The sequence below is a fragment of the Monodelphis domestica genome, chromosome 5, assembly GCF_027887165.1.
Source record: "Monodelphis domestica isolate mMonDom1 chromosome 5, mMonDom1.pri, whole genome shotgun sequence".
Taxonomy (NCBI): Eukaryota; Metazoa; Chordata; class Mammalia; order Didelphimorphia; family Didelphidae; genus Monodelphis; species Monodelphis domestica.
Window position 1 is genome coordinate 36,474,335 of NC_077231.1, and position 24,500 is coordinate 36,498,834.

A 24,500-nucleotide genomic window follows, 5' to 3' on the forward strand; every position below is an offset into this window, starting at 1 on the left:
TTTGATCACATGTAAAACCCAGTAGAATCACTTGTTGGCTATGGGGGGGGGGGAAGGGAAAGAACATGAATCATGTAACCATGGAAAAATATTCTAAATCAATTAAATAAAAATTTTTTAAAATGCCCTTCCTTGGCTGAAATTTTCCTTTGGGTTGTCACCTCCATTAGAATGGAAACTCTTTGAGGGTAGAGACTATTTTTACTTTTGTATTTGTATATCACTTTTTATTTTTTATCATTCTGATCCCCATTTCAGAATTTATTTTGCATCTCTGTCAGCTGCACTCTTTTATTACGTGGGTAGGGGGAAAAGCTCATCTCCCTCCATCTTTCTCCCTCTATTTCAGTTCTAGAATTCTATGGCCCTGGGATCATGTGGAAACCTCAGCCAGAGCTTCTCTGTTTGGTGTTCATATTTTTGGTTCTATTGGCATCAAATTTGTTGCTGCCGGTATTGGACTGGAAACTTAATTTAGGAATGGGGTTCCGATGATGAGGTTCCATATTACTTTGGGTTTCTCTCTGTCCCATCTGTTCTATCATCCAACTGTATCTTTCTAGTATTGGTCTTTAAATTTGTAAGTAGTTGACCATTCGATTTCCGTTGTCCAGCTACTTCCCAATTTCACTCGGTTGGAGATTTTAACTAACTCTTCAGGTTCCATAAGTTGTATAATGGATAGGGAGCTATTACATCCTTGCACTTATCAAGGGGAAAGGGGAAAGGTAATGTTTTTTAGATAGAACTATTTTTGCTTTTCCAAACTACAGATGCTATAGAACTATTAGTACACTATGTATTTTAGGTATTGAAGAAAAAAAGATCATAGTAGTATAATCAGTGTTTTAGGTTCAAGTATGCCAGAAATAGTTTTACTAACATAACATTTTTCTAAATCAAGGCATCTCTCATCTAAAAAGAGAAATGTCCAAACTGGCAAATAGTTCTCCATGCCTTTGGACATCTTTCTTCTAAAGGACAATTTTCAGGTAACATTTATAGGACTCTTAAAGGTTAAAATATAGCTTTGGGGCAACATTCTACTGTGCCTAATAGAATGAGAGTGACTTAATCTTTTCCTAAAACTATTCAATTTTTTTTCCCACACTGCTGCTCTTAAGGACTGAAAGGACTTTCCCCGTGTCCAATACCCCACCTCCAACCCAATTACTTCATTAGATGGAGAATGCAATGAACTTTAATTAGATAAAAAGTACTTTTGTTCTAAATTTTATCACCTTTAATCCATTTTCCGGAGGTATTTGTTTGTTATTTTGTTTTGCTTCTTTTCTTGACCTTCTATTCTTTTTTTTTCCTAAAGGGAAAAGTCTGAGAAAGGTTAGGCTAGAGAAAAAAAATGTTCCTAGTAGTACCCATTGAATTAAAAAGGTTTTAAAAACAGGCTTTTTCATATTTAAAAATATTCCCAATATTACCTATTGAATTAAAAAGTTTTAAAATAGGCTTTTAATATTAAAAACAAGTATAGGCAAATCGGTGACAGGAAGAACATGTCAAAACATACAAGAATATTGACGGTGTTATTTGTGGTAACAGTGTATACCCAACAATTAAGGAAAGGCTAAACAAATTGTGTGATATGATAATAATTGTCTGTGAGAAAAAATGAGTACAAAGAATTTGGGGAAACATGGAAAGACTCATAAGCATTGAAGAAGATGAAGAATAAAGATGACATTAAAGGGGCAAAACTTGGGTCACATACAAGGGATAATCTTGGTGCCAGGTTAAGGGGAAGGGGCTGAACCTGCGAGTTCACTGACACTTAAGGAAAATGACTGTTAGGAGTTTCTGTAGGGCTGAAGGAGAACTGAGCTGTTGGAGCACCTTGAGTCTGGTCTGGAGCGGAGATGACTCTTATTTCTATGCCGTGTCAGTGTCCTGCACTTGCATCTTAGCATCTTCAAGGTCCAGAAATCCTTTAATGCCATCTAGCCCTCTGCTTTTCGTAAGCCCTAAAGCCACGAAGCCCGGGCAGGAGAAGGGGGAAAGTGGTGATGGCAGTTCATCAGGTTTACTTCTTCCTTTGAAGCTTAGACCATCATGGTACAGGAGAGAAGGCTGCTTTGGAGTCCCAAATCTCTTACGTGCTACATTCTGGCTGTGTGACCTGGGATAAGCCACTCACCCTGTCAGACAGCTCTCCAAGGCTCAGATTTACAGAAGAGCTAACAAGCTGTGTTGGCAAAGGAGATCTCCTTGCCATCCACTCCCCTGACTAGTGAAATGACAAGTTCAGGGACCCGTGCCCTACTCCCATTCCCCAAAGGGCTTTGAGGGGGCCCAGGAACAGAAAAGAGCTGACACGGTCCAGTCCCCATCCTCTGACAGTCACAGATTCATTTCTTCTTCTTTTTTCAGAGCTCCATGAATTTGCCTCCAGACAAGGCTCGCCTCTTAAGACAGTATGACAATGAGAAGAAGTGGGACCTCATCTGTGACCAGGTACTGGGGTCAGGGAAGGAAAGGGAAGGAAACAGGGAATTGCATTTCCCATCCACGCAGGTCGGCTGCTCCCGTCCTTTGAGGAATCCATCCCTGAGCCATGGAGCATGACCTGATCAGCTTCTGGAGCTTGCACTTCATGTCCCAGTAGGAGAGTTGGAGGGATCCAGCCAAATGGCAGAGTTGCTTTTCAGTTTCCACAGTGACTTCTGTTTTTTCTTGATTTCTCTGAAAAAGCAATAACCTGGGAGGCAATTTCCTCGGCAGCTCTAGCTAGACAGCTTGGACTTTTTCAGCCAAAATAACGCAGCACTGCAGTCTGTAACACGAGGAATTTCCTGGGTCAGAGCCAATTTCTGAGTCTCAAGGCAGGAGAATAGGGTTAGGCGCATCCCCGACTCCTTAGAACCGACAGGACCTTCCACAGGTTACTTTATCCTTTACTCTGCCCCCAGCCAGTATTCCTGGGCTGTGCTAGGGCTTATTATTCACCTCCCCAGTACGGGGAACCCTCTTTATGCCCGGCCCATCTCGTGCCTCTGCATCGTGGCGCCTTCCAGGTCCATAGGATAACCAGCCCTCCGCTTTCATGAAAGATCCACGATTCCTGCTCAGCTCTGAGAAAACACGGAGCAGAGCCAGTCGTGATTCCCTTCATTGCTGAACACGGCTCTTCCTGTTGTCTCCTGTTTCCCCAAGTCGCTGCCCTTTTTTCCTGGGCTTGTTCTCTTCAGGGTCCACATTTCAGAGGGAAGCCGGGCTCCTCCAGCATCGTTAAGGGTGTGACTAGACGGAGCAGGAGACAGCCTGGTTTTCTAGCTCCTTCCAGGAGGGGGTGTTTCTCCCTGGTCCTCCGGGATCGCTTCGACACCTAGATGAGGCAGCCCTGCTTGAGAGCACGCCTGTAGGAGATGGGACTTTTGTGACCTCAGCCCCCTCTCTCCCTCTGATCTCTGGCTGCTTCTCGTCCGTCCATCAGGAGTAGATTGGGCTCCTGGGCGCAGAGGATTGATGAGAGTGTTGGGTTTGGCAGGAGAGGCTCTTCTGGAGTAGCACAAACGGCTGGCATGAAGGGACACCGTGATGGGGAGGGGAAGCAACGCTTTGGGGAGGAGAGAGCAGGAAGGCCAGAAGAGGGGGAACCTGGGTGCTGTTGGGAGGCGATGAGACAGGCTGTGACTCTGTGTCTGCAGGAGCGATTTCAGGTGAAGAATCCCCCCCATACTTACATCCAGAAACTACAGAGCTTCCTCGACCCCAGCGTGACGCGGAAGGTGATGTACCCTTCTGTGCAGTTAAGAAATGGGGGAGGTCTCTGAGGCGGGGGAGGGTCCCTTTAAGCGGTGCCTGCGTTGCTCTGGTCTGCAGAAGCAGGGTTGGGGTCCTTCGGGAATGACTGAGACTTTGATATTTATAGAAGTTCAGGAGGAGAGTCCAAGAGTCGACCAAAGTGCTGAGGGAACTGGAGATCTCTCTTCGGACTAACTACATTGGGTAAGTCAGACGAGGCCTTCGTGCTGATGAGAGGGGGGTCTCTCTTCCGGCTCGGCGGCCTTTGGCTGTCCAGGGCCTAGAATCCTCGGGGATCCTCAGGCTCCAGGAAGATTCCCGGCAAGCAGGTTGCCCTGTTTGACAGAACTAAAGAGAGTTTATATTTCCTGAGAGTGGGGCAAGACTCTGGTTTCCAAACCATCCTTCTAACTCTCTAAATGACGCGCGGACGTTGAGCTACATTGGGGCTTCTCCTGCCCAAGAGAAGTGGCCCGAGAGCCCAGAAATGAGGGAAATGCAGAGCTCATGGTTTAGGGGTGAGACAGAAAAGTGCACGGCTTCACTGGCCAGTGAGGATGTAAAACTGGGCTGAAGACAAGGAGATCCAATAGAGGCAGAGAACAGGCTCTCAGCTTGTCTGATGAGAATCTCTCCATTTATATCATCCTGACTGAGAGGTTTTTGGACCTCCTCTTTGGTGCCCTCCAGGAAGCGGGGAACTCCCTACTTCCTGAGCTTCTGCTGTGGGACAGCTCCTCCTTGTTAGGAGCTTTTGGTTATTTCAAGCTAAAATTGGCCTTTCTGCAGCTTCTCCCCATTATACAGCTCCTAGTTCTTCCCCCTCCATGGGGCAAGTAGAACAAGTCTAATCTGTATTCTTCTGGCAGCTTTTCAAATACTGAACACAGGTAGGGAGTCCCGCATCCCCAAACCTTATCTTCCCTACTGGGCTCATCCTCCTGCCCCGGATCTTCCTCCTCCTGATCGCTCCCTTTGGACATTTTCCTGCTTCTCAGTCTCCTGCATTATTGCCATCCTACCCGTCCTGGCCGACCATCGATTTCCCACGTCGAATACTCCTCCTCTTGCCCTCCAGCAAAGCTACAAACTCATGTCTATCGTCCTCAGCGTGCATAACAAGCTTCAGATTGTTCTGGGCTTTTCTTCAACTATGTGGGGAGAAGGGGCACACTCAGGGTCCGAGGGGGAGTCTAAGTAGGACTCTTGCCAGCCCTGTATTCCCTGACTTCCTGTGAGGAGCAAAGGAAAGGGGAGAGAACAAAGCCCAGTGATGTCAGATGCCTTTTTGCCTCTTGTCCAAGCTGGATGCTGGCGGGGAGCCGCCTCCTCCCTTATCCCCACGTCGCACTCGCCTGGGGGGCTCCCTTTGCCCGTAGGATACCTGTAGAGAGTCAGCTGCAGCACTAACAGGAAACCCCACCAGAGAGGACAGGAACCAGCACAGATCCTGTCCTCCCTGAGGGATTCCCAGCGCACAGCTGAAAACAGCTTTGGAGAAGCCGGGGCTCTTTCATGGGTGATTTTTTAAGTATTCGATGGGACGACGGAGCCCAGCAGAGAAAAGAGAAGGGGTGTCCATATTGGTGTTCCTGACTGGGCCTGACCACTGGAAGAGAGGCAGTCCGCTTTCACAGAGTGCTCAGAGAGTTCAGTAGCTGGTTCCTACCTGACTTATTTCAGAGCTCTTCCCCAAACAGGCCTTTCCCCATCGTTCCCAGGAAGTTCCTATTGCAGTCAAATGCTGAAGAAGAAAGGCCAAAGAAAGTGGGCTGCCCCCCCCCTTTTTCTCCATCTAATAACCTTGGAAGCTGTAGCGCTTCTGTGGACCCCTTGTGAATCCTCTGCCTGTTGCTGGAGGGGACCATACGATCTGGGATTCTAGCCTCTGGGACGTCCTAAAGCCGCCTGTCTTTTGCCAGATCTTGGCCCTGGCGCTTCCCTTACCACCAGAATGTAGACTCTGGGCTCTTAGAGGTGGGTTTCCATCGTCCCCTGCCCAGATCCAGATGATCACCCCACCATTCAGACATTTCCAAACCCTACAGCGGTGTCCTGGCACCCTTAGACTCCTTTCCCCACGTTCCAACGTCGGCTCTCCTTTAGAGATCCTCTTCCCCTTCAGGATGTAGCTAGCCACTTGAGGTGCCGGACGGTCTTCTTGCTTCTTTTCGTATCGTCAGGATTAGCCGAGTGCCCAGCACATAGTAAGTGCTTCTCCTCTTCAGAAACTCGTCCCTCTTGGTTTTCTTCCTACCTGTTTTGACTGTGACCTCCCAGTGTTCTTTACTGGGACCTTCATCATCCACAGCACCCCCCAAAAATGTAAGTGCCCCCCAGGGCTCTGCCTTGGCCCCTCTTCTTTCCCCTGGTGACCCACTCACTTCCCTGGGTTTAATTATCCCCTCTTCGTTGATGATTGTCCATATTTATAGCCTCGGGTGGGAGGGGGAAGAAGGGGAGAGAGACAGGCAGAAAGATGTGGGGAGAAGGAGACGCTTTTCTGGCAAGAGGAGGCCTCAGAAAGAGGCTGAGTAGAGAGAGATACTTGATATGTCGGCCTTCTGCCTGCCAGGGATGATTCATAGCACCGAAGGAAGAAATAAAAGTGAAAAAGGAACAACTCCAAAATGGAGAAGATGCTTGTGATGATAGAGTACTCCACCGGGAAGCATTTCCAGTGCCTACTATGTGCCAGGCACTGTGCTATGGGCTGGGCATATAAAAAGAGGTAATAAAAACCAACCCCTGCCCTCAAGCAGCTTACAATCAAAGCTTACACGCAAAGACACATCAAGCTATGTATAAAGATAAATAGGAAATAATTAAGAGGGAAGACATGAGAATTAAGAAGGGCCAAGGAAGGCTTCCTGGAGAAGATGGGCTTTTCGTTGGGACTCCAAGGAATCCAGGGAAGTCAGGAGTCAGAGTGTAGCAGAGAAGGCTTTCCGGGCGTGGGGGCCAAGAGATGGAGTGTCTGCTCCTGGAACAGCCAGGAGGCCAGCAGCCCTGCATGGAAGGGGATGTGGCAGACACTAAGGGCTTCGAACGCTCAGCAGAGGACTTTTTGTTTCATCCTGGAGGTGAAACTGGAGTTGCAGCGGGGATGGGAGTGGCGTGGCATGGCACGATCAGGCCTGAACTTGAGAAAGTCATGTTGGGGACTGAAGGGACGAAGCATTGGAGGGGGGGCCGGGAGGCCCGCCGGCCACCAGCCGGCCAGGGCCCACTCTAGAATGGTGGCAATGCCAGAAGAGAGGAGGGGGCGGAAGTGAACTCATCAGGCCGTGAGGAATCCAGGGGACTCCTGGGCTCAGAGCCTGGGGCCGGGAGGATGGAGACAGAACGGGGGAGTGAAGGGAATAGAATGCATTCTGGTTTTGACCACGCTGGCTACTACATGTCTGGCTCGGGACGTCTAAGGCAGTTGAGGACTAGAGGGGCGAGCAGAGCGATTGGGGCAGGAGAGGGAGATGTGTGAGTCGTCAGAATGGAGATGACCGTGAAGTCTGTTCACCCAGGGAAGTAGGTGTAGGAAGAGAAGAGCAGCCCAGGCAGAGCTGTGGGACCAGGAGAAAATGGTGTCCCGGAAATGGAGAGAGCAGAAGGGCTTCTCGAGGAGGTCTGTCAAAGGCTGCAGAGAGGTCCAAGAAGGCGAGGCCTGGAGAAAGGCCACCGAAGGGCCCTTGGTGTCTTCTGGCAGAGCGAGGAGAGTCAGGAGGAAGTGGAAGTGTGTGTCATAAAAGACCTTTCCAAGGAGCTTAGTCACAAGGGGCAGAAAAGGGAGAGGATGGTCGTCGGGGGTGGAAGAAGCCAAGTGCATTTTGGGAGGACGAGGGAGGCACGGCCATGCTTGTGGGCAGGAGGGGCAGGAGGGCGGGAGCCCATAGAGGGAGACGTTGAAGAGAAATGGGAGAGTGACCGTCCGAGGGGCCGTGCTTGGAGGTGAGGGGACGGAGGTCCTGCTCTCGAGTCCCTTTCCCCGTATCATTTCCCTGGCTCCACAAGCCAAGCCTCAGCCCTGCGTCACTCCCACCGTTCCGTGCCTTCACGCCTACCATGTTGCTGCACGAAGGTCATTCTGCATCACCATCCGGACTGCGGCGACCCTAAATTGACGTTACCTAGTCTCAGTGGGGCCTCGTTGCTACCGGGAAGTCCTGCTGTGACTCCTCCTCACACCCCTCCTGGCCCCCCTCCACCCCCTCTCCACCCAGAACCTGGAGGCCCCTCTTCCTCGTCGCCTCTGCCAGGGGCTCGAGCTAGGAAGAGGGGGAGAGTGTCCGTGCAGGGGAGAGCCGGAGGGCCAGAGATGGGAGGCTCCGAGGGGACAGAGCGGGCAGAGGAGGCAGAGGGAGCGGTCACTGCTGGACGTGCCCCTCTGGGCAGAACGACTCTTCAGCGACGCCTGGTCACGTGTCCCTCGTTTTATGATCAAGACGAGATCCCAGAACTAGTCTGAGAAGCTAAGACGCTGCCAGATGGAGCGGAAGCCTCAGAACTTTGGGCCTCAGGTCCAGGAGGCTTGCCCTCTGCTTCGGAGGGTCCCCCAGAGGCCGGGGCCGGGCGAGCCATCCAGAGGCAGGCCCTGGGCGCCCTGGCCGGCGTCTCAGAATGACCCGGCCTCCGGGGGAGGGGGGCCCTCCCTGCGGGCTGCCCGCGCCTCCTGGGCTAGGAAAGAGGGACCGTTAGACCCGGTGGAGCCGGGGCCCAGAGAACAAACGGGACGGGAAGGGAGAGAGCTGCTGGTCAGGGCCGGGGACCGAAAAGAAGGAGCCTCCGAGCGGGCCTCGGGAGGGCATTTCTGAGCGTACTGTACGCGCTGGTTTCTCTGCCTTGCTGAGGCGCCCTTTAACCTCTCCTCAACATGTCAAGGGCCTGAAAATAGCAGTGTGCCTTCAGACAGGAAATGGGATGGGGGTGGGGAGCTGGAGAGCAGACAGACAGGAAATGGGAGGCCTGTCAGCCCCCGGAGAGGAAGCCAGCTCCAGGCGGCTCCGGTGTCAGCTTCGGCCTGCGCCCGCTGCCGGCCCCCCCCCAGGCCTGGCCATCTGCGTCCTAGCACCGAGGGTGTGGCCTGCCATCCAACCTGGCACCCCAGCCTTCCCCCCAGAGGAAGGGGGGCGTCCAGAAAGGCCCAGAGATCAGGGGGCTCACCGATTCCGCCCCACAGCTTGGGTGGTCCGGGGCTCCCGAGGCTGGGATGGGCCCCGACCCTTCGGCCCGTGTGGCCAGAGTGGCCGTCACGCCCCCGCTCCTCCTGCTGCCATTCTCCCTCTCCCCGAACATATTTCTTCCACATGTCCTCGATGCGTCCGCCCGCTCTTCTGCGCTTGCCTGAGTGTCGGTGCATTGCCCCATTCTCGGGTGACCCACGCTTACGTGCTTCCATCAGTGCCCTCTGGCTCGGGGAGGGAAGTGAGTACGAGCTCAGGCACGTGCGGCTCCGTCTCCTGCGTCGGGAGGGAGAAGAGATGCTTCCATTTCGAGGACGTTCAGGGTTTAGGACGGCTCCGTCTCCGGCTGATCCCTCTGGGTTCCCGTGCTGTGGCCAGGAGGAAAGCAGCGGAGATGTTTCAGGGTGGCCGGAACCGGATTCAAATTCAGAGGGGAAATGGGCGAATGCAAGCCTAAGTGAGGATTCAGCAGCGCGTCGGCCGTGGGCACGTGGCCGGCAGGGATCCTTTGGGCAGACGCGCCTGGGCTGGGGGGTCTCCACCGCGGTCCCCTGCTCCCGCTTTAGGAGGAAGAACAGGGCTCAAGGTCTGCATTTCCTGTCTGCAGGTGGGTCCGAGAATTTCTGAGTGAGGAGAACAAGGGGCTGGACGTGCTGGTCGATTACTTGTCCTTTGCACAATGTTCTGTCATGTGAGTACAGCCGGGAAGTCCCCCCTTTGGCCCCTGGGCCTAGGGATACCCTGGAAGAAGAAGTGATTTTGTGGCGAAGTTGGGGGCGGGGGGAGGACCAGTGCTTTTGCTGGAGAAGTCTTCTCCTAGAAAGTCCTTCTGGAAACTAAACTATAGACTACACATCTGGAGAGCTAAGCCTTGGTCTCTCTTAAGTGACAGGCTGTTCCTTGGACTTCGGAGACCCCTGGAGCAGTCTTCAGAGGGTTAGAAGAGCCTCTGATTGACATGGGAAACGAGCTTGTCATTCATTCCTGCTGATAACACCAAGAAGTCTGATCAGATTTAGGGCTGTATTTTCCAGGGTTCCCTCCGGGTCATCCCTTTAGCCTGCCTCACTCCGAGAGACACAGACAGACAGACAGACAGACAGACAGACAGACAGACAGACGCAGTCTACTCTGCTCACTAAAACACTTCGCAGCAATTCTCAGACTCGTGCGTGTCCCTTTGGTTGTCCCTCTCCCCTGTGGATAGTTTCAGTATTCAGAAAAGCCGGGGCTGCCTTACGCACTCTGTTCCCTGCGTTCTCCACTTTTGTTTTAACACTGGCATTTGCCCCACTAGAGTCCGAGTTCCTCGAGAGGGAGGATAGAATTCCCGTAGCTGGCCATGCCGTGACCAGGCAAAGTTCCCCCACGGGGCTGTCTGTCATGATTGCCCCGAGGACTTCCAGCTCGGGCCTAGCAGCTAGCGACAGCTGCAAGAGCCGGATTCCCAGGTCTCCCTGGAAGCAGTCAGGTCCCCGGAGGCGCGTCCGTCCTCCTGGGCGCTCCCCCTCTCAGAGGGCTGGTGGTACCAAGGAGTCACGGCTGCCGATTTAGAACAGAAATGAGTCCAGCTCCCTCGGCGTACAGATAACTCAGAAAGGTGACTTCCTGCAGGGAGCAGAGCCAGGATCCGACCTCCCTGGGCTACGCGCCGCCGTGCCGCCTTCCCCATCTTAATTCTCTTTGCTCCCCACAGCCCCCGCGTTGCTTTCTGCTCCCCCGGCCTTTGCTCCTTGCTGCTGGAGGCACCATCGTCGAGGCCGTCTCCTCCATGTGTGCGTGTGTCTTTCCCTGCTTCAGGTTTGATTTTGAGGGTCTGGAAAGCAGCGACGAAGGTGCTTTTGAGAAGCTGCGCTCCTGGAGCAGGTCCATCGAGGATCTGCAGCAGCAGCCCAGTGCCCTGTCAGCTCCTTTTGCCAATAGCCTTGCTCGCTCTGCACGCCAGTCTGTGCTACGGTATGTATAGGTCTTGCTGTGTGTACCAGCCCGCTCTCCTGCTCTTCCTCCTCCTCCTCCTCCTCTCCCTTTGAGCCCAGAGCCTCGGGGATGGCAGTGAGCACTCATGGCCTTCCCTTCTCTCTCTCTGTCTCTCTGCTTCCAGGGCTCGGTTCTCTTTCCTTCTGCCTGACAGTCTGTCCTCTGGTTTGTGCTCTCTCTGTTCCCCTGGCTCTGCCTGCCAGATTGTCCTGGGTAAGTACTTGTTCCTCTTCTGAAATTCTCCTTCTCCCTTCTCCCTTCAGCCTTAGGAAGCCGCTTCTTCCCTTAAACTGCTTTTATTCTTCCATAACCCAATCTTACCCTGGGAGAAAGCCATCTCCCCTCCTAGCTCTTTTTCCCATCAATCTGTGAGTTCAGGGCCCCTTCTCTGTCTGCTGTTTTTCCTCACCCGGCTAGCATTTGTCCTTTGTTCTGTTCTCTGTTGTCTTCTCTGGGTGTTTTTATACTCCATAAGCTTCTCTAAGCCCAACCAACTTTCCTGCCATTGCCCCCTTTCCTTGGGTTTTCCCTCCCTCTTTGGGGGAATTTTCTCCCAAAGTACTCTATATGCTCCTACATCTGAGATGTTTTGATTAACTTCGAGAGACAGAATGGCACCATGGACAACTCAAAAGCCCAGTGATTCCTTCCCTTGGTTTCTTGTTTTCCCCTTTCCTTGGATTTGACTCCTTTTCTAGCCATTCCTTTCTCTTACCCTTTTTGGGAATCGTTCTCCGGGTCCCATTATTCCAACCATGCATCTAGGCCTCCTGAGATTTCCTGTGAAAGTTGCTCTATGTGCTTACCACGTAAGTTGTGGGGGTTTTGGCCCTGAGGTTGAGGACTTCCTAAGGAGATATTTGGACACCTGAAAGTGCAGGGCCAGACTGAGAAGCGTGCCTCTAGCACCTTGAGACTGCTTAGCTCTGCCTTTCTTGGAATGTCAGACCTGGGGTGGTAAGCAGGAGATTCAAGGGTGAACTCGGACCCTTTAAAATGTGTCCAGAGAAAGAACTGTGGAAGTAGAAACCCAAAAGAAAAACAGCTGCCTGATCACATGGGTCGATGGGGATAGGATTGGGGATGTAGACTCTAAACGATCACCCTAGTACAAATAATAATAGGGAAATAGGTCTTGATCAATAACACATGTAAAACCCCGAGGAATTGCGTGTTGGCTATGGGGGGAGGAGGGGACGGAAAGAATATGATTCATGTAACCATGGAAAAATATTCTAAATTAATTAAATAAAACTTTCAAATTAAAAAAAATAAACTGTGTGGTAATGGTGGTGGTGGTGGGGTTTCCCCTCTAGAGTAGGTTCTGGGAAGCTGGTTAAGCAAGATGGTCATTGGGAATGAGATGGGAGTAAGTAGAGAAATAGGATTATTTCAGAGTCAGGAACCCAGCACTCCTAATTCTCCAGAGATGGCTTCTGTCTTTAGGAGCTAAAGTACCCCGTACACTGGTTGGGAAATTAGGCTGGTTCGTGCTAGGGAGACTTGGAAGGTGAAGACACAGCCTCAGGCACTCATTCATGACCAGCTGGCAAGATGAACCTGTCAGTGATGTAGTTGGAGGTTCCTGGAGCATCATCTGCCAGCACTGTCTGCTTCTGCACTAAATGCTTAAAGACTAGACTTAATTCTCTTTGGCCCCGGAGGACACCACACCACCAGGAGCATTGGGGCAAAGACAGGCTTGATGACAGGAAATGCTTCCCCACACTTAGAGCCATCCAGAGGGCACTGAGGGACCTTGGCAGTCCTAGAGCACAGGCTGGCTCAGGTGCACCGTTGGTGGGCTTTTCCTTTGTGTGTGGGCTGAACTAGATGGCTGCTGAGATCCCTTCCAACTTCCAGTTTTTGTTATTTTGTAAAGCCTCCTCTCCTCCCCAGGTACAGCACTCTTCCTGGGAGAAGGGCCCTGAAGAACTCCCGCCTTGTAAGCCAGAAGGATGACGTTCACGTCTGTATCCTCTGCCTCAGGGCTATTATGAACTACCAGGTACGCAGAAGTCATCTCCGACCTGCTTGGCCTTGTGGGAGGGGGCCAGAGCCTGCTCTTCCTTAACGGGCAGCATTGGTCCAACCCAGATTCTCTTTTGAATCCACTCCTTTCCTTTGTCATTTGGAGAGGTGCTAAGGGTGCCTGGGTGTCATCTACCCCAAGTGCATTGCTCTGTGAACACCCTCCTTGAACCAGCCCTTTCCTGCCTGATACAGCTTCCCATTTGGCCACAACTTTCTATCCTTCTTAGTGTAAAATGGGAAGAAAGGAGCAGAGATCAGGTTCCACCTTGTTCCTGACTGAGCTTTCTCTCATCTTCCTTTTCTCTGCAGTATGGATTCAACCTGGTCATGTCCCATCCCCATGCCGTCAACGAGATTGCCCTCAGTCTCAACAACAAGAACCCCAGGTGAGAGCTTTCTTCTTCACGCTCCCCAGCCCTGGGCTGTAGAGACCCACATACCTCCCTGTCCCTGGCAAGGAGCTCTCTGACCACTGTGACCTCACCAAGGACCAGCGCCTCATCTGGGGAAACTTTCTTCCATGCCTAGGAACCCTGTTATCCCCATTTCCCACTCCGTTCCAGTAGCTTAGTGTGAGAACCTTCCAACAGTTTCCTGCTTTGGAAGAACTCCGTTGGCTAGACATAAATTTGGGGGGGGGTTAGGACCTGTGCATTTCTTTTTCTTGCCCCTAGGACCAAAGCCCTTGTTCTGGAGCTGCTAGCCGCCGTGTGCTTGGTGAGGGGAGGCCATGAGATCATCCTAGCCGCCTTCGACAACTTCAAAGAGGTCAGCCTCCTGCTTCTGCCCTTCGGGAGGGAGGAGGAGCTGGAAACTGTGGAAGGGAGGGAGGATGGCTGAGCATCACCCTTAAAGCTGGGCAGTGACTTGACGGGGAGCTCTGCCAGAAGACGAGGCTCCCCTGGAGGGGGCAGAAGAGGAGCTGTGGAGGCTCTTGGCTCCTTTGTGCAGAGGCTTTCCCAGGCCTCTCCAGAGCGGTCCCGAGGAGCCGGTGCAGGCTGCCCTGCGAGAGCTGGCACGGGAAGATGTTCTGGGAGGCGACCCCTTCCAGCCCCGAGTTTCCTGACCCGGAGCTTTCTGTTAGGTCCCCTGTGCCATGGGCCCTCAGCATCACTCCTCCCAGAGTCCCTCTGGTGAGTGACGCTCCTCGAGGGCCGCCGGGCCTAGCACTGAGGCTGTCTGTCCCGAACAGGTGTGCAAAGAGCTCTACCGCTTTGAGAAGCTCATGGAGTACTTCCGGAACGAGGACAGCAACATCGACTTCATGGTGAGCCGAGGCCTCTGGGCTCCCCGGGGAAGCGATCCTTTGTTATCGTCCTGCATCACCTGCAGCAGCAGGCCGAGCCGCCCAGCCCCGGCCCGCTCCCCTGTGCTTTCCCAGGTCTGGGGGGCCTGCGGTCTGGCTGGACTCTCCGGGGAGGGCCTTCCCCGGCTTCCTCACGAGAGTGTCTTCCACAGTCCCCCAGAAGGAGCAACTTCCCCTTGTCTGGAGTGTGCATGGGCGCTGCGACAGGCAGCGGGCGCTGCTCAGAATAAGGGGGTGTCTGTTTCGTCATTCCTCCTTCATTTATCGTCGCAGACGTGGATGCCCGCACAGACAGAGTTGAGGACATTCAGGCCCCATTTCACACAGCTTTTTCTTTTCTTTTTTTAAACCCTCACTTTCCATCTTAGAATCCATGCTAGGTATTGGTTCCAAGGCCTAAGAGCAGAAAGGGCTGGGCAGTGGGGGTTAAGGGACTTGCCCAGGTAGTGTCTGGGGCCAGATTTGAACCCAGGGCCTCCTGTTGAGCACCCCGCCGCCCCTACATAGCACTTTTCCACCGGCCTTGAGCGCCGTTGGCATCATTATCTTCAGGCATTATCCCTTGGATTCTCCCAAGAGCTCTTCTGGTTGATCGTGATGTCTTTGTATCGTCTCCTTTTGCAGATGAGGAGAGACGGCCTTTGCGCCTAGAGGCCACGCGCCTCCTGCCTCTGGGCTTCTCCTTCATCCCGTGCTTTGTCCGTTCTCCAGGTGGCCTGCATGCAGTTCATCAACATTGTGGTACATTCCGTAGAAGATATGAACTTCCGCGTGCACCTGCAGTACGAGTTCACCAAGCTCGGGCTGGAGGAGTTCTTGCAGGTGAGCCTCGGGGGGCCCACTCCCGCCGCCCCCTCCTCCACGACCTCGAGGGTCTCCCGTGGTCCCTGCCCTTCCTTACGTCGCTTGGGGCTTTGCATCGGCTCGCCCTGGTCTGGCCTTGGCTTTCAGGGATGGGGAAGAAGGGCACAAGCCTGGAGCTGGGTGTGATCCACACATTCCTCTACTGGGCCTTCCTCCTTCTGGCCTGCCCAGAGACCGGGTTGCCCCCAAAGCGACAGCCTCCTGGCTATTTTTTTCAGTACCGGTCACCTCTTCTCTCACAGCCCCCGAGGAGGGCGATAGTATTCCTTGTTTCCTGGTGCTTTTTTGCTCTCCTCAGGCCCGCCTCCCTTTGAAGGTCCTCTTCTCAGACTGATCATCCAGCAGCCTCTGGGACCCCTTTATCCTTTCCTCAGGTGGTTCAGGGCATGCCTTCCTCCCCTAAACAGTCAGGTGTTTTGGAGCACTTCAGTCTGCTTGACTCCTGCTCTGCCCGGGGAGAGGCGCCCACAGACGTTCCAGTTCTGGGATGTGAAATGCCTTGGTCCAGGCCTGTCAGTCCCTCCTCCCTCCGGGTGACCTCGTACCCCTCCCCTCCTCCGTGCTTTTCCAGGCTGTCCTCCCTGCTCTGGGCCTTCCCACCCTCTCTGCAGTGTCCTAATGCTCTCAGGTCTGTCGCTCCCCTTTCCTGCTGACGCTTCGACACTTCCGTCTCCTTCTCACGTGCTACTGAACAGAGCCGGAGAGCCACGCAGTGCTGCTGATTGAGGCTGCTTCGTGTTCCCGCGCCTCAGCCGGACCCTTACTGTAATGTGAATCATCCACTTCTTTTACTCCTCCTTCCCCAACTCTCTGGACCACCCCCTGCTGTCAGCTCTGTCCTCGCAGTCAGTCAGCGAGCAGTTACTAAAAGCCAGCTGTGGGCCGTGCCCCATGCCAAGCACTGTGGGTAAAAATGGGCCTGGGAGGCACACCTGCAAATCACTCAACGTTTGTCAGAGAGAGATTCCGAATGGGGGGTGGGGGGACAGACAGAGAGACAGACAGACAGACAGAGGAAATGGGGAGAGAGGAGAGAGGACATGAAATGGAGACAGGAGATGGAGTACTGGATTCAAGGAACAACAGCTCCTCTCCAGCTTCTCACACCTCCCTTTCTCCAGTGCTTGTCAAGGAAAGATTGCTCTTGGTAGGAAACAATTGAAGCCATCTGCTCCCTCCTTGACTTCATCTCCCACTGTTTTTACTCCACTTTCTGATCAAAGGGTAGGACTTTTCCTCAACAAGGCGAAGAACCCTTCTACATGTGCCCCTCATTCCATCCCCTCCCATTTTTCCGGTAGATGGCTCCCACGGTTATCCGCCTTTCTGTAATCGTACTTTCTCTCTATCGACTGGTTCTTTGCTTGCTGTCAACAGACGTGTCTCAGGCTTTCTCCAGTCTTCAACAACCCATCACTAGACCTCCTTTTCTCAGCCGGTCTCCTTGAAAAGGGTGCCTCTGTTTCTTCTCTCACTCTCTTCTCGATGCTCTGAAATTTGGTTTCCAACTTCATACCTCAACTGAAATTTTCTCAAGTTAAGAATGTTCTCCCTTAACTGATGGATCTTTTCTAAGATCTGATCCTTCTTGATCAAGATTCCTCAGCACCCAGCAAGGTAGCATCCCAGGTACTAGTAACCCTTCCCCATTCTTCTCTGTTCCAAACATCCAGTGAGAATGGCACCAGGATTCTGTGGGCACGCATCAACTCTGTGCCTGAATATTTCATATTTTCCATTTCTTCTCCAGAAGTCAAGGCATACAGAGAGTGAGAAGTTACAAGTGCAAATTCAGGCATACCTAGACAATGTGTTTGATGTTGGTGGACTGCTGGAGGACGCCGAAACCAAGAATGTAGCGTTGGAGAAGGTGGAGGAACTGGAAGAGCATATTTCCCAAGTAGGTGCCAGCGCCTTTGACTGCCCAAGACAAAGTGGAAGAAGGTTTGAGTGTCGGTAGTTTTGAAGAAAAAATATAGCTCCCAAGGCCTGGGGTCTCTCCGGGAATGGGCTCTCTTAGGGACAGCTGGGTGGCTCAGTGGATGGAGAGTCCTGGGTTCAGATCTGGGCAAGTCACCTAATTCCCATTGCCTAATCCTTACCACTCTTCTTGGAACCAATACACAGTATTGATTCTAAGATGGAAGGTAAAAAAAGGAATGGGCTGTCTCAGACATCCTCTATACTAGAAGAGATGGAGGCCAGACTTAACCTCCTGGGTCTTTGCTCAGATGAACCAGCCTCTGTGGGGCTGTTTGGGTGCTGGATCCCAGCCGATGAAGGACCAGGCAAGCCTCCCCCATATGCTTGGTCTGTGGGGAGCACCCTTTGGGGATGCCCACCCAAGGACTTCAGTCCCATGGAGACTTCCCTCTCCTGTTTGTCAGTGGTTTCTCTGCATCCCTAGAGCTGCCATCTCCTGCCTTCATCTCCTATAGTTATCCGAAAAGTTGCTGGATCTGGAAAATGAAAACATGATGCGGGTGGCGGAGCTGGAAAAGCAGCTGCTCCAGAGGGAGAAGGAGCTAGAGAACATAAAGGTATGGGGGTAAGAGGAGGAGGCAGACGAAAGACCAAGTGTGTCTGTTCTGCCACTCGTTTATGCGGATTCACAGCCAGATCGCAGTAAAGAAATGTATTTGTAACATTTAAAATATTAAGATGATCCGTTCCCTCCCTCCCTCCCTTCCCTCTTTAAAAAAGGCTTCCTTTGACAAGAGGATAGTTGCATAAATCAAGCTGTCTTGCTTGGTTCCCTTTGTCAGTTCTTTCTCTGGAGGTAGCATATACACGTCATTCTTCTGTCGCTGTTGGTCCTGTGTGAACTTTTGTAAAGTTGGGAAGTCAATCCTGCTCTTTTAATTAGTCAATTAATTTATTTTTCTGAGTTATACATGTATTATTGTATTTCCATATCATTCAAAAGCAAATGCCCAAATAAACAAGGGGTAAATCACATGCTTTCTTCTGCATTTCTGCTCCCCCAGTTCTTCTCTGGATGTGGACAGCGTCTTTCTCATAAGTCCCTCAGAGTTGTCCTGGAGCATTGCATGGCTGCTAGTAGCAAAGCCTCTCACATTTGTCGTCCCACAATGCATCAGTCTTATGTGTAATGTTCTCCTGGTTCTGCTTATTTCACTCTACATCCGTTCGTGGAGGTTGTTCCTGCTCTTTCTGAAATGATCCCATTCATCATGCTAGTATTCCAGCACCATCAGATACCACAATTTGTTCAGCCATTCCCCAATTGATGGACGTTCTCCCAGATTTCAATTCTTTGCTGCCACCAAAAAAGCAGCTACAAATATTTTTGTACACACAGCCCTTTCCCTTTTTTTTAGTCTTTTTGGGTCTCAGCCGCGGTATTGCTGGATCTGAAGGAATATATTGTTTTATAGCCCTTTGGCCATATCAGTTCTGCTCTTTCAGAGAGTTATGTTTGTTCCCTTTTCATCTCCCTCGCTTCGCTCTCGGCCTTTCCGTTCCCATTTCGGTGGCTTTGAGTGCTGAGCCCCCTGACAGACTTGGGTGGAGCACCTGCCCCCGAGGCATCCCTTGCCCCTCTCCCTACTCTGCACCCTGCCTTTCCCACCAGATTCATTCCGTCTGCCCTGCAGGAGACCTACGAGAACACCAGCCATCAGGTCCACACACTCCGGAGGCTTATCAAGGAGAAGGAGGAAGCGTTTCAGCACAGGTGCCAGCTCGATCCACACGCCGGGGCCTTGGACTCGTTGGGCAGCGATCACGCCAAGCTGGGCCCTCCTGAGCTCAATGAGACCCTGGGCCTGTCAGACCTGGACCCAGCAGCTCCCCCCTCATTCCCGGAGGAGACCCTGCCCCTCCCCCCGCCGCCAGCTCCACCCCTCCCACCTCCAGCGCCCCCTCTGCCAGGTGAGCAGAGCCTCGCGGTACCCAGGCCAGGAGAGAGGGATGAAGGGAGGCCTCGCAGAGTAGAAAAAGCAAGAGTGAGCCGCAGAAAGGGGGCAGGGCGAGAGGACGGGGGAGGGCGTGCAGAAGTCGAAGGCCGAGGCCCCGGGGTCATTGCTTCCGTGCTTTCAGGAGGAGGCTGATGAGCGCGTCGCCCTTATGTCCACAGCTAGAAAGCAGGGGACAAGGCCTCCGCGGGGTGGATAGGGAGCCCGCTCCTTCCCCAGAGTCTTTCAGAGTAGTCCAGGGCCTCCCTGCAGGCGGAAGGAAGAGCCTGAAGGCGGCCGCCATTGCTCTGCTCTTCCCTCTCTCCCTCTGCCGCGGCTTGAGCCGGGGTGGATAGGGAGCCCGCTCCTTCCCCAGAGTCTCCCAGAGTAGTCCAGGGCCTCCCTGCAGGCGGAAGGAAGAGCCTGAAGGCGGCCGCCATTGCTCTGCTCTTCCCTCTCTCCCTCTGCCGCGGCTTGAGCCGGGGTGGATAGGGAGCCCGCTCCTTCCCCAGAGTCTTCCAGAGTAGTCCAGGGCCTCCCTGCAGGCGGAAGGAAGAGCCTGAAGGCGGCCGCCATTGCTCTGCTCTTCCCTCTCTCCCTCTGCCGCGGCTTGCGCCGGGGTGGATAGGGAGCCCGCTCCTTCCCCAGAGTCTCCCAGAGTAGTCCAGGGCCTCGCTGCAGGCGGAAGGAAGAGCCTGAAGGCGGCCGCCATTGCTCTGCTCTTCCCTCTCTCCCTCTGCCGAGGCTTGCGCCGGGGTGGATAGGGAGCCCGCTCCTTCCCCAGAGTCTCCCAGAGTAGTCCAGGGCCTCGCTGCAGGCGGAAGGAAGAGCCTGAAGGCGGCCGCCATTGCTCTGCTCTTCCCTCTCTCCCTAGACAAGTGTCCTCCGGCCCCCCCTCTCCCTGGAGCCGCTCCCTCGGTGGTCCTGACTGTGGGCCTTTCAGGTAAGAGCCAGCACAGCGTCACGTCGGGGCTGCCGGTCCGTGGGCTCGGGGCTCCGCCGGTCCCCTGCGGGGGCTCTCCGGCCGCTCCTAAAAACGCCTCTTGCTGGTCTTGCTCCATCCCAGCGATCCGAATCAAGAAGCCCATCAAGACCAAGTTCCGCCTGCCCGTGTTTAACTGGACGGCGCTGAAGCCCAACCAGATCAGCGGCACGGTCTTCAGCGAGCTGGACGACGAGAAGATCCTGGAAGTGAGCGGGCCGGGCCGCGGGGCGTCCCCCTGGGGCCGGGGCGGCTCGCGGCCTAACGAGTCCGCCTTGTTTCCGCCAGGACCTGGACCTGGACAAGTTTGAGGAGCTGTTCAAGACCAAAGCCCAGGGCCCCGCCCTCGACCTCGTCTGCTCCAAGAGCAAGACGGCGCAGAAGGCCGCCAGCAAGGTCACCTTGCTCGAGGCCAACCGAGCCAAGAACCTGGCCATAACTCTGCGGAAGGCAGGCCGCTCGGCCGAGGAGATCTGCAGGGCCATCCACACGTAGGCCGCCTTTGCTTCCTCTCTTCCCCTCCCCCTCCTTGTCCCGTCTGAACTCGGGCTGCCCCCCCCCCCCAGCTTCCCTTGGCCAGGCCCGCCCCCTCCCTGGGCCTCTCCACGTCCAGGGGACTTCCGGCTGGGCCCCGTTTGTGGGCTCCGAGGAGGCCGGAGCAAGGGGTGAGACCATGGAGGGGGTCAAGGGGGGTCAGACGGCCTCCTCTCTGGCCTCAGGTTCGACCTGCAGACGCTGCCGGTGGACTTTGTGGAGTGCCTGATGCGCTTCCTGCCCACGGAGGCCGAGGTGAAGCTCCTGCGCCAGTACGAGCGGGAGCGGCAGCCCCTGGACGAGCTGGCGGCCGAGGACCGCTTCATGCTGCTCTTCAGCAAGGTGGAGCGGCTGACGCAGCGCATGGCCGGCATGGCCTTCCTGGGCAACTTCCAGGACAACCTGCAGATGCTCACCCCGGTGCGGCCCTTCCCCGCCCCGTCTCCCCTCCCCGCCCAGCCTCTCCCGACCCACCCCTGACGGGGCGCCTCTGTCCTTCCTTGCAGCAACTCAACGCCATCATCGCCGCTTCCGCCTCCGTCAAGTCTTCTCAGAGGCTCAAGCAGATGCTCGAGGTAGGCCGGAGGGCGGGGGCCGGGCCGGGCCTCCGGGAAGGTCCGAAGGACCCACCTGAACCTCCCGCCCCCTCCCCGGGGCTCCTTCTTGGCAGATCATCCTCGCGCTGGGCAACTACATGAACAGCAGCAAGAGGGGCGCCGTGTATGGCTTCAAGCTGCAGAGCCTCGACCTGGTGAGGCCCGGGCAGGTGTGGGGGGCAGGGGAGGGGAGGGGCCTGGGCGGGTGGGGGTCTCCAGGGGAGGGGCCTGGGCGGGTGGGGGTCTCCAGGGGAGGGGAGGGGAGGGGCCTGGGCGGGTGGGGGTCTCCAGGGGAGGGGCCTGGGCGGGTGGGGGTCTCCAGGGGAGGGGAGGGGAGGGGCCTGGGCGGGTGGGGGTCTCCAGGGGAGGGGCCCTGGGCAGGTGTGGGGGGCAGGGGAGGGGAGGGGCCTGGGCGGGTGGGGGTCTCGGGGCAGGGGAGGGGCCTGGGCGGGTGGGGGCCCTGGGCGGGTGAGGGTCTCCAGGGGAGGGGAGGGGCCTGGGCAGGTGGGGGTCTCGGGGCAGGGGAGGGGCCTGGGCGGGTGGGGGTCTCGGGGCAGGGGAGGGGCCTGGGCGGGTGGGGGTCTCCAGGGGAGGGGGGCCTCTGGAGCAGGGAAGCTCTTTGCACACCCCCAGTTATGCCCATCCCCACCCGCAGCTGCTGGACACCAAGTCGACGGACCGGAAGCTGACCCTGCTACACTTCATCGCGTTGACCGTGAAGGAGAAGTACCCGGAGCTGGCTGGCTTCTGGCACGAGCTGCACTTTGTGGAGAAGGCCGCCGCAGGTGAGCAGGCCTTGCCCGGGCCGGACAATCCCAGGAAGGGAAGAGGCGGGGCGGGGACACTCGAGCTCCCTTTTCCTTTCCTTCTGAGGACTTCAAAGCCCTCGGCGGGGCCTGGGCCGGGGCTGCCCAGAGGGAGCCTTCCTCCAGGACGGGCCTGGCCCAGCCCTTCCTCGCTTTGTGCTGTGCTGCTTGGGCTCAGCCCGGGAGGCTCGGGCCGTCTTTGGTGATGTCTGACACGGCTCCAGAGGCTTCCACACGTATTGGGAAGCCGCCTTTCCCGGCCGCCGTCCACAAGGATGGGGCGGGAGAGCCCCTTCCAGAACCTTCTGCAGCCGGAGGGGCCCGAGCAGTCTTCCTGGCAAAGGCCCGGAGGGGGCAGCCCGTTCCCTCCGCAGCTCCCTGCCCTGCTGTTTCTGCCCTGCGGCTCCCAGGGCCATCCCCGGGGGTCAGGCTCCGGGGAATGGAAGCCTGAGAGCCCTTCACCGGACGGGACGCAGGAGGCCTTCCCTGTCCCTTTTTGAGAGCTTCTGCTCCGCTGGGCAGACGGCCGGCCGCGTCTCCGAAGTAAGGCCACGATGACCGTGCGCGGGGCAGGGGAGGCTCGGCAGAGGCTGCTCTTCCTCCCCTCCATCTCGAGGCCCATCCCCACGTGCCGGCGCCCCTCTCTTCCCCGCTGGACACCCCACTTCTCCCTTCTATTTCCTAGTTTTTTCAGTGACACAGAAATGGTTTCGATGGTTGTTTTTTGACACTTTAAAGCTCAGGTTTCCCCCCCCTCATCCCCCCTCCCCGGGGCAGCGCCCAGGCTGACAGGTGAGAGCCGGGCTTTCCATGTTGCCCGAAGAGGCTGATCCCCGTCCCATAGAGATTGGGGGCTTCCTGTTTGGTCGGCCTCCCACCGGCTGTCCTTTGGCTGTGCAGAGCCTTTTCTCCGGGCTCTCTTGGAGCCTTGCTTTGCGGATAGGTTTCGTCCTCTCTGCGCAATCCTCGTCTATTAGTTCTGCTCCTGTAGACACGTCCTCCTGGGTCTTGTCTGTTCTGCTCCTGTAGACACATCCTCCTGGGTCTCGTCTGTTGGTTCTGCTCCTGTAGACGCATCCTCCTGGGTCTTGTCTGTTCTGCTCCTGTAGACGCGTCCTCCTGGGTCTTGTCTGTTGGTTCTGCTCCTGTAGACGCGCCCTCCTGGGTCTCTGTTGGTTCTGCTCCTGTAGACGCGTCCTCCTGGGTCTTGTCTGTTGGTTCTGCTCCTGTAGACGCATCCTCCTGGGTCTCGTCTGTTGGTTCTGCTCCTGTAGACGCGTCCTCCTGGGTCTTGTCTGTTCTGCTCCTGTAGACACATCCTCCTGGGTCTCGTCTGTTCTGCTCCTGTAGATGCATCCTCCTGGGTCTCGTCTGTTGGTTCTGCTCCTGTAGACGCGTCCTCCTGGGTCTCGTCTGTTGGTTCTGCTCCTGTAGACGCGTCCTCCTGGGTCTCGTCTGTTGGTTCTGCTCCTGTAGACGCGTCCTCCTGGGTCTCGTCTGTTGGTTCTGCTCCTGTAGACGCGTCCTCCTGGGTCTCGTCTGTTGGTTCTGCTCCTGTAGACGCGTCCTCCTGGGTCTCTGTTGGTTCTGCTCCTGTAGACGCGTCCTCCTGGGTCTCGTCTGTTGGTTCTGCTCCTGTAGACGCGTCCTCCTGGGTCTCGTCTGTTGGTTCTGCTCCTGTAGACGCGTCCTCCTGGGTCTCTGTTGGTTCTGCTCCTGTAGACGCGTCCTCCTGGGTCTTGTCTGTTGGTTCTGCTCCTGTAGACGCATCCTCCTGGGTCTCGTCTGTTGGTTCTGCTCCTGTAGACGCGTCCTCCTGGGTCTCATCTGTTGGTTCTGCTCCTGTAGACGCGTCCTCCTGGGTCTCGTCTGTTGGTTCTGCTCCTGTAGACGCATCCTCCTGGGTCTCGTCTGTTGGTTCTGCTCCTGTAGACGCGTCCTCCTGGGTCTCGTCTGTTGGTTCTGCTCCTGTAGACGCGTCCTCCTGGGTCTCTGTTGGTTCTGCTCCTGTAGACGCGTCCTCCTGGGTCTCGTCTGTTGGTTCTGCTCCTGTAGACGCGTCCTCCTGGGTCTCTGTTGGTTCTGCTCCTGTAGACGCGTCCTCCTGGGTCTCGTCTGTTGGTTCTGCTCCTGTAGACGCGTCCTCCTGGGTCTGCTCCCTTCGCTTTGCGTCGGTTCACAGAAGTCTCTCCAGGTTCTGAGCTTGCCCCGTTCAGTCCTCCACCACAACCCTATAGCCCGTCAGCCGTTCCTCCAAGGGATGGACGTCCCCTCTGTTTCTAATTCCTTGTCACTAGAGTCGCTAAAAATATCTGGGCACGGCCGGCCCCCCTCTTCTCTGATCCCTGGGAGTCGGCCCCGCCGCGCTTTTGTGGCCCTTTGGGGCAAGGTTCCATGTGGCTCCGCAGCACGTTCACGCGTCCACCAGCTCACGTCCCAGTTTTCCCACCTCCTCTGCCACACGGATCATTTTCCTTTCCCTGTTGGCCAATCTGGTCGGTAGAGGTGTGACCTCGGAGCCCTGCTTCTTTTAATGGAGTCTGAGCAC

At 55.2% G+C, this 24,500-nt stretch overlaps 1 protein-coding gene across 6 annotated transcripts in view; it reads left to right on the forward strand.

Annotated features, from left to right (window-relative positions):
- FMNL3 (formin like 3) overlaps window positions 1-24,500 on the forward strand; it is an 85,520-nt gene that overhangs the window by 55,750 nt on the left and 5,270 nt on the right. For 2 of the 6 annotated variants that reach the window (XM_056798295.1, XM_056798296.1), the window contains exons 2-21: window positions 2,386-2,469; window positions 3,663-3,743; window positions 3,887-3,963; window positions 9,544-9,627; window positions 10,737-10,892; window positions 12,813-12,921; window positions 13,257-13,333; window positions 13,622-13,715; window positions 14,140-14,214; window positions 14,965-15,075; window positions 16,868-17,017; window positions 17,556-17,657; window positions 18,735-19,011; window positions 19,909-19,977; window positions 20,101-20,225; window positions 20,305-20,507; window positions 20,736-20,970; window positions 21,057-21,125; window positions 21,221-21,301; window positions 21,802-21,931. In XM_056798295.1, coding sequence (XP_056654273.1) covers window positions 2,386-2,469; window positions 3,663-3,743; window positions 3,887-3,963; window positions 9,544-9,627; window positions 10,737-10,892; window positions 12,813-12,921; window positions 13,257-13,333; window positions 13,622-13,715; window positions 14,140-14,214; window positions 14,965-15,075; window positions 16,868-17,017; window positions 17,556-17,657; window positions 18,735-19,011; window positions 19,909-19,977; window positions 20,101-20,225; window positions 20,305-20,507; window positions 20,736-20,970; window positions 21,057-21,125; window positions 21,221-21,301; window positions 21,802-21,931 — 2,389 coding nt within the window. Of the gene's footprint in view, window positions 1-2,385; window positions 2,470-3,662; window positions 3,744-3,886; window positions 3,964-8,286; window positions 9,394-9,543; window positions 9,628-10,736; window positions 10,893-12,812; window positions 12,922-13,256; window positions 13,334-13,621; window positions 13,716-14,139; window positions 14,215-14,964; window positions 15,076-16,867; window positions 17,018-17,555; window positions 17,658-18,734; window positions 19,012-19,908; window positions 19,978-20,100; window positions 20,226-20,304; window positions 20,508-20,735; window positions 20,971-21,056; window positions 21,126-21,220; window positions 21,302-21,801; window positions 21,932-24,500 lie in introns of those variants that run through there. The other 4 variants (XM_056798297.1, XM_056798298.1, XM_056798299.1 and 1 more) reach the window with 4 other exon arrangements.